This window comes from Crocodylus porosus, unplaced genomic scaffold (genome assembly GCF_001723895.1).
Source record: "Crocodylus porosus isolate Cpor-Errol unplaced genomic scaffold, CroPor_comp1, whole genome shotgun sequence".
Classification (NCBI taxonomy): domain Eukaryota; kingdom Metazoa; phylum Chordata; order Crocodylia; family Crocodylidae; genus Crocodylus; species Crocodylus porosus.
In genome coordinates this window covers 7,681,485-7,689,728 of record NW_017728940.1, presented here as the reverse complement: position 1 = coordinate 7,689,728, position 8,244 = coordinate 7,681,485, and the positions used below count along the sequence as shown (strand labels likewise).

Genomic DNA, 8,244 nt, shown 5'->3' with positions numbered 1-8,244 from the left:
TCTCCGGGCGGCTTCGGCTCCCCGGCCGCCACCCAGGACAAGAGACCGGTACGTGCCCCCGCGCCTGCCCGGACGCGGGCCTCCCCGCTCCCCGGGAATATTTGGCAGCTGCCTGCGGGCCTGGCCTGTGCTGCAGGCAGGAGGCCGAGCATTTGAATGCTACTGGCTGGTTTTAGACCTAACTGGGAACCATGCTGAACATTAACTCTCTGGAAATACGTTCTCGCCTTCCACGGATTTTTGTCAGCAGATGACCGGGCTTTTGCTGTTCTGGTAGCGGTGCCTGCAGCGCCCGTGCCAGGTACATGGTACATAACAGAGCTCAGCGCGTGGGCTGGTCTGGGTGGCTCTTTCTCTGCTTGCAAAGATCAAAACGTGATTCGAAGCATGAGAAAGACGTTGTGAGCGCTCATCAAGCACCAGGAAATCTAGAGGTGCGAGCCCTGCTCCTGGCAGTTCTTGAGCGCAGGTTGGACACGGCGCTTGTGTGGGATGCTGGTGGTAGGGTTTGACAGCTTTGAGGAGGGGTTGGGCTGAAAGATCCCTTGAGAACCCTTCCAGACTCTCTTCCTTATGGTTTTGTTCCTCTGGACTCTCCATTCCCTCTTGCAGAAGTCTCGGTCCCAGAACATCGTGCCATGTACAGTGTCTCAGTTATTTTCTGCTGAGCAGGTGGATGAAACGTTCCAGGTCCGAGATGTAGAGATTTCACAGGTAGGAATCGGCTCTGGAACGGGATGTAGATTCCTGTCAATTCTGAAACTTTTCCCAAAGTAACTTTTTTTTTGGTCTGCATCTCTTCTAGGTCGTTATTATGGGGATCATTAGACAGGCAGAGAAAGCGCCGACAAACATTCTCTACAAAGTGGATGATATGACTGCAGCCCCTATGGATGTCAGACAGTGGGTTGATACTGATGTAAGCACCAGATTAAGTTTAGGATTTAAGATAAGGGGGCATTTAAGTATTTAATTTTTATCCATCTTTTCAGGTCCAAAAAAGTGGTATTTACCTTGTAATGTAATGCTAATTCAGCTGAGTACAGGGACATTGTTTTTAAAAACCAGGCCTCTTATTAAATGAGCATTGGAGAATCTTTGCCTACTCTGTCAGAGAGTCTGCTTTCATATTCAGCATTTAATTCCCTTTTTCTAAATGCCATAGGAACTGTGTGCATGTTAATGCCCTAGTAGGGTCCTTAATAGATAATATGCCTCTTTTGGTGCATTCATAATATGACATGCGTAAACCTAGATAAGCATCACTCTAACTGAATCCCTGCATTTATGGGGGCTGCTCTTCTATTCTTCACTTTCTCTTCAGTTCTGCAGCATTCCATATGTTTCATTAAAAATGTTGCCCTTTCAGTATTTTCAAAGTTATTTCATAACTGAATTGAGGTCACTGTTGGACACTGATTCAAATCCTGTTTTGCCCAAAGATGACTAACTGTTGCTTACACATCCAAAACTAGCTATGCAAGAGATGTTTTGTGCTGCTTGTGGATGCATCCCAGCACAGCTGATCTGTTTCATTTGGCAACATCTATTTCTAGCCTGAGTCGTAGGGTGCTTTGCTCATTGGCTTAGTGAGATGGGCACTGCCATGGAGGGGTAGGTGCCATAAGTTCTGGTCCCTGTTTCTGTCCCTACTGTTTCTCTATTTTTTTTAATTTAGTAGTCCATGGGTAGAATGGATAGATTGCAGCAGGGGGAGGTGTGCAAAATAAGATCCATCATTAGTTTCCTTGGATTCTCCCACACTGATATAGTAATGCACATTGCCTTTCCCTAATATTTTAGGGACATGTAACTGAAAGCTAACAGTTTAACCAAGCTGAGTATATTTGAGTGTGCGTACCGTTCAGTTGTGGCACCATACTGAGATGCCTTGCTTGCTCTGTGCACACCACCAGGATTTGTTCACCTTAGCATGGCACTGAGCATATGCTAATAAGGATCTCAGAGGCAGAGCTTATTGATGGAGACACGCTGTGCTATGGCAGTTATGCTGCTTTGAACTTTGGGTCGCGTCCAGATGAGCAGGGGCATGCACTTGCAGCATCACAAATAAATGTGGCAAAGAATTATGCTGCTACTCTGTGCCACAGTGCATGCCCCCACACATGTACTTTGTGAGGGACAAATTGTCCGGCTTCAGGCAAACTGCCCTTTCCCAACTCCTCCTGGCTCGTGGTGTGCTGGACCAGCTGGGGCAGAAATAAAATAGTGGAGATGCTCTGGCCAGCAGCCAAAGCATCTCCCTGAAGGACCAAGCCTCTGTTTGTTCCAGTGCATGCCACTATAATGTGTGCCACACTCCTCTTTTTCCAGTGCTTTTTTTTTTTTTTTTTGCTACTGGGAAATCCTGGTAGTAAATTTTGTACCTGTGCTTCAAATTTGTGGCACAGGGCACATTTTAACCTTCACTGCGTGTAGTTTTTGGCACCACAAACCGCACACCCCTTCTCATCTGAATGCAGCCTGGGAGGCAATAGGCCCACTGCTTGGCATCATAATTCACCAATATAGACACCCTTTGAGACAGCAAATTTTAAGTGCAGGCAAATGAATAACTTCAGAAGGTGTCCTGCAGTTGCCCCAAGGCAGCTGGCCACCCTTGTGGTTATATCCTTGTATTTGTAGTAAGATGCTATAATAAAATTTGTTCTTCTTCTGCGTTATGAATTGTGTACGTAAGTTAGGGTTATAGTTCTATCCAGTGAACAAACAAAAACACAGAAAAATGGTTTCTTGAGATTATTTATATCATCTTTAATTAAAAAGTTTCAAAACAGATATTATGGGCTTTTACAAGATGAGCATCATATTTTTTTTAAGTAGCATGTTGCTAATGGCCAAGAAGTAAATTATAAGTACAAAGGAAAATTCTCTTTTCCGTCTCTCTGAAAGGAGGCAGGCAGTGAAAACATTGTGGTGCCCCCAGGAACTTACGTGAAAGTGGCTGGACATCTTCGATCATTTCAGGTATTTTCAGCTGAATAGAATAACTGGCCTTAATATCTAATATCTCACAGATATTATTTGTATTGTAGTTCCCAGAAGCTCCCATTAGTTTACTGGAGGTTCATTGTGCTGGACACCATACACATGCAGAATCCCACTTGGCAAGCCTGCACCTGGGGAGGGTTTGAGTCATTGTCACTGCAGTGTGTAGATGAGGGGTAGCTAGCCTGTGATATAGGCAGCTTCTGTATGTATCAGATCAGGCATGGGGGAGCAAAGCAGATGATTGGGTAGGGAATAGAAAGCAGAGTGGCATATTAGGCAGGAGAAGGGGATCAGAATAGCACTCCCAGAGATTTCAGGGCTAACTTGTGGCTGGTCTGCAAAAAAAAAAATGTTGACCCCTATTGATGTAGACTGTAGTAGGTCCTAGGCTGCTTAACACCAGTGTTGAGAAACTTTGGGCTGCAGGCTGGATGCAGCCTGTAGCAGCCCAAAAATCGGCAGCCTATTCCAGCCAGAGCAGCAGAGGGAGTGTCTCCAGGGCCTTTCCGCCCGTATTCCTTGTATTCCCTTTGCAGCATCTGCCGGTTGGTGAGGTGTGCAGAAATTTGCAGCTTATATTGGGGGTTAAGTCACAAGTAGTGACCTGCAGTGGCAAAAGTTTGCCAACCCCTGAGTTAATGGCAAAATAGTATAGCATTTGTTTGCATCCACTTGACCAAATCTTGAGTAAGAGAAGAGGAGGCACTGCTGGAGGGCTGCTTCCTCCAGCAGTGCTCCATCCTCCACTGCTTTAGATGAATGAATATTATATCACTTTTGCTTGATGTGTCTCATCTGTACTTATTGGTCCTTTAGATCTGATTTGTATATCATTATTAAATTTGCAATGAATTTATTTTCTTGAGTATTTAATGTTAGTGGGACAGGCTCTTCAAACCTTTCTTGGTTCCCAGAATGCTTCTGGGAGGCAACAGGTGACATAACAGGGCACTTAAATAGCTTTGTATGCATTTAAAGCTCAGTACAGATGGATACTAGCTGGCGACACAATCAGATCTGTGTTTTTTTTCCTTTCTTTGTCCATTAGAATCCAAAGAAAAGGCATCTTTGCGCATCTGGTAATGCATATTTTTAAAAAGTTGAGCAAGTGATTATCATCCAGCATCAGTGCTGCATTTAAAGGAGCACTCACTAGAGTGTAGGCCTTTCCATAGATTTTTTTTTTTTCTTTTCCAGCAGGCAGCCATTTCTGTCTCGGTCAGCTATTGCCTGCTGCCTTGATGCTGCCTGGAGTGCGTGGCATAGAAATATGGGTATAAAGGCAGATCCTTGCTCTAAAGTGCTTCCAGTCCATAAAGCCATTATATCTTTGATTTTAAGTTACTCTTTTCTATTTCCTTTCATACTTACAATATGAATATGACCCTGGAATATTTTCAGTTTAGGGCTAAGTTATTGGTTGTAATTATATGAAGATAAGTTCCATTTCCATCACTATCTCTGCTCTTAAGGTTAAGATTACATTGTGTTTTCACAGTTAAAACATGTTGTAATTTCATACTTGGTTTCTCATTTTCCTCTTCCCCAAAAAGAATAAGAAAAGCCTGGTAGCATTTAAGATCAAGCCTCTGGAAAATATGAATGAATTCACTACACATCTGCTGGAAATAGTTAATGCACATATGATCCTCAGGAAACAGACTGTGGTATGTCTTTGAATATTACTGATACATTTTAGACTTTACATATAAAGGAAATTCTAGCCTGTCTCCAAAAGTGATAGAAAGCTTGGTTCTTGGGGAAGAAAATGGTGTCACAGCCTACAGAAGAAAGGCAACTTAGTGATAGTGAAGCAGATACTATGGCTTTTCCAGAGATGTACTATTAACACCACAATTAGTGTCTAGTGGTTCAGGATCACTTGTTCTCATTATTGTTCCTTGAAATAATGTAAAGTAAGGGTGGCAAACTTGCTTTGTGCCCTGAGCCATATCCAGACCAAGGGACTCCTTGGAGGCTAGATCCAGCTCAGGGTACATGAAAGTGGTGGTGGCTCCAATATCCACTCCTCTCTTTCCCACCCACCTGCTCCCCTGCCCCACACATGTCTTGTGCCACAGCTTGGGCTCAGGCTTCAGCATGGGGCTGGGGGGGTTAAGCCATGACAGTGGTGACGGGCAACTGTGTTAGTAGCATATGCTCACCCTTCTGCCATTAATCACCATGTCTGTTGGGGCCCAGATTCTGCCATACCCCCCTCAACTTCCAGGGGCCCACTGGTAGTTCAGCAGGCTGGATAGAACAGCTGCTTAGGCTGGTTGTGGCCCATGAGCCAAATGTTAGAAACTCATGAAATAAAACCTTCACTTCATCCCACGGTCTTGAAGCAGCCCTTGTGACCACATGTTTTGCCTTGTTCTGTAATTCTAGGGAGGCTCAAAAATGCTTCAATCTCTCTCCTCTTCTGGGATGGGCACTGTAAGCTATGGAGGTTTCAGTAACTTGCCAGTCAATGGACTTACTGTGCATCAAAGTCAGGTATGTAAGAGCAGTGTACTACTTGGGTAGTACAGCAATCGGCATAATACCACAGGGCCTGCTGACTGGTGCAGAATGCAACATGACACAGGCCAAATAGACTAAAATATAGTTTCCACATAAAGGTTATAGTTTATGGTCAATCTTTTGCTGCTTTCTATTTTAGTGGAAGTTCAGGTGTAGACTGAGGGTTGTACGTGCTGCTAGAATTGCTGCATGGTCCATAATTGGAAATGGCATTCAGCTGTCCCCTCATACTGAAGAGTTTAACAACCTTCAGTAACTATAGCATTCTGCAAACAAAAGAAATAGTCAAGCTTGGTAACTGCAATGGGTACCGAGGGAAAGCAGTGATGTCTAATGGTTTTCACCCCCTCCCATGTCAATGGGACTATGGAGTGAGAAATCTGTTGTATTCCTGAGTTTAGTGCAAATGCTGTTTCTGACTTGTTCTTCTAGGTGTTGAATTTGATTAAAAGCTGTTCTGTTCCAGAAGGCATGAGCCTTCAAGACCTGCAGTCCCAATTGCATAATATCAGCATGACAACAATTAAGTAAGTATACAGTTCCAGAAAAAAGGATCTTCTGAAAACCAAAGCAGTTTTCTTAGGACGAAGTTGATAGCGGTAAACAAATAGGGAATGAAAGAGAGATGCAGTGACTCAGCGTAGCATGCAGAAATGCTAGAACTCCAGATGTCTCCCCTTTTTTCTGTCTAGTAAATGAAGAATAGTATATCTTAGGTTAGACCCTGTTAATTATTTCAGGAACTTTGCTTTTTCTCCAGCATACGTACAAGAGAAATTAGTGATTTACTTTTTATCTGTTGGTTACAGTAGAAGCTAACTTGTATTGAGCTGACTCTTTCCAAGAATGTAACAGGGTAAAACATATATCACAAAGATCACAAATGTCAGCTTGCCTGGAAAGATTCACAAAGGGTTACAGGACAAACAGCCTTGTGATCGAGTAGAGTTTGCTATCAAAGAACCTGGTTTCTCTGGCACAGCAGTATTGCACCACCAGTTTGCATTGAGATGAAAGCCATTGTTTCCCTTGGCTTCCTTTTGGTGATTGCTTTCTCATCCTGTTCTCATGATTTCAGCTGAGGCCAAACATCTCTTGAAGCAATATGAGAAAATTCCATTGAATTGTTGAAGTTATGAGACAGAGATGAGGTGCATCATTTCCTCTGTTAAAAATACTGTGTGACTTCTGTTTGGGTTTGTGGGGGTTTTTAGCATTTGGGTTCCTTGTGCCAGTGCCTAGGCAGTGTCACTTTTTTTTTTTTTTTCATGTATCTAAGGACAATCCTGCATATCTTAGATGTTAAAATTCAGTCTACGTGCTGATAAGCAATCCCTTTCTCATACTGTGTCTGCCCAGAAGATTAAATTGGGGCTCACTTTACCACATTAGATACTGCAAATCAACACAGGATACAGAAAAAATAGCAACACAAAGACATTTTCAGACCTTTTCAGCTGGAGGGAAGTGACTGTGGTGCTATTGAGTGGGCAGTTTAGTCTTGTCTTTTGGGGGATGGAAAAATAAGGTCTTTAACAGCTCTTCCCTTTCCCTTTGACCAAAAGAATTAATATTTGACTTGCTCATGAGGTAGCATATCTTCTGAGACCTTTGCATAGTGAGGCTGGCATAGAATAGTGAGTGTGGTCTGAGGATACATGTGACAGAAGGAACCTGTTGATATCAAATAGTTAGTTATGATTTTTGTTTTGTTTTTTTGTTTTTTCCTTCACAGGCAAGCAGTTGAATTTCTTAGCAGTGAAGGACACATCTATTCCACAGTGGATGATGAGCACTATAAATCTACAGATGCTGACTAAAGGTGCTTCTGAGATTTATTTTCCAGCTGGCTTGAACTGGCTTTCATGTCCCTGTGAACTCGTCCATGGGCAGTCCTACCAAACTTTAATCAGCAGAAGAGGATCTCTCCTGTTTATAGCATTCGGATTTCAGAAGTTGAGGGTCAGCAGAATAAATGTACAGGTTTCTTCTAACTAAACTAAATAACAACAGTGTGACAAGTGACTCATGTTGAGCCAGCTGTTTATAGAGAGAAGTGTGAACTCTTTATGAAGAAGAGCTGGAAGCTTCGAGGCTATCGGCCATCTAGTTTCAGTGTCTTGTAGTAGGTTAGCTGGCTGGAAAGGACTGGATATTTCCAGCCTTACCATGGACGGTTTTTATTTTTGTTTTAGAAGTGATTCTTCCACTAAGCCAGTTTTCAGCCTCCTCCACTTATCCTGCAGTAGTGGTAGGTTTTTCAAAAATATTCTTGTAATGTACAGTGATCAAAAATATATTCTTTTGTTTGTTACATACTTTCTGCATATAAATCTATACTTGTGTTACAGAATGGCCTTATTACTGAAAATTTTGATATTCTAATATAGCTTTTAATTGCAATAGGCTTGCTTGTCTATGTGTGGTTTTGTTTAAATACAGAAAAGCTTTCACCTTGATTAAATGTATTAGTAGATTAGTCCCTGAACTTCATGAACAAAAAAAAAAAGCTTTTACTTTTTTTGACTTCAGGAGAAAATCTGAAGAATTTTACTCGAAATGCTTTGTAAAAGGATAAATGTAAGTGAAATGTGAACCCCAGGGGATGTTCAGGAAGTACGAGTAAACACACTTATACATCAAATCCTGCACTCTATGGTCTTGGCTTTGTTTTTTAAAATAAAGACAATTAAGCTAAATGGGAAT

At 42.4% G+C, this 8,244-nt stretch overlaps 1 protein-coding gene across 1 annotated transcript; it reads left to right on the top strand.

The window, feature by feature from the left end:
* Positions 1–6: 6 nt before the first annotated feature.
* Positions 7–8,182, top strand: RPA2 (replication protein A2; the record flags this gene model as incomplete). The annotated part of the gene is made up of 8 exons (XM_019548046.1): positions 7–48; positions 613–714; positions 806–919; positions 2,914–2,988; positions 4,566–4,679; positions 5,404–5,511; positions 5,971–6,065; positions 7,274–8,182. Coding segments are annotated over 8 exons (735 nt in total), but the record flags the coding sequence as incomplete, so codon positions are not given.
* Between the last annotated feature and the right edge of the window lie 62 nt (positions 8,183–8,244).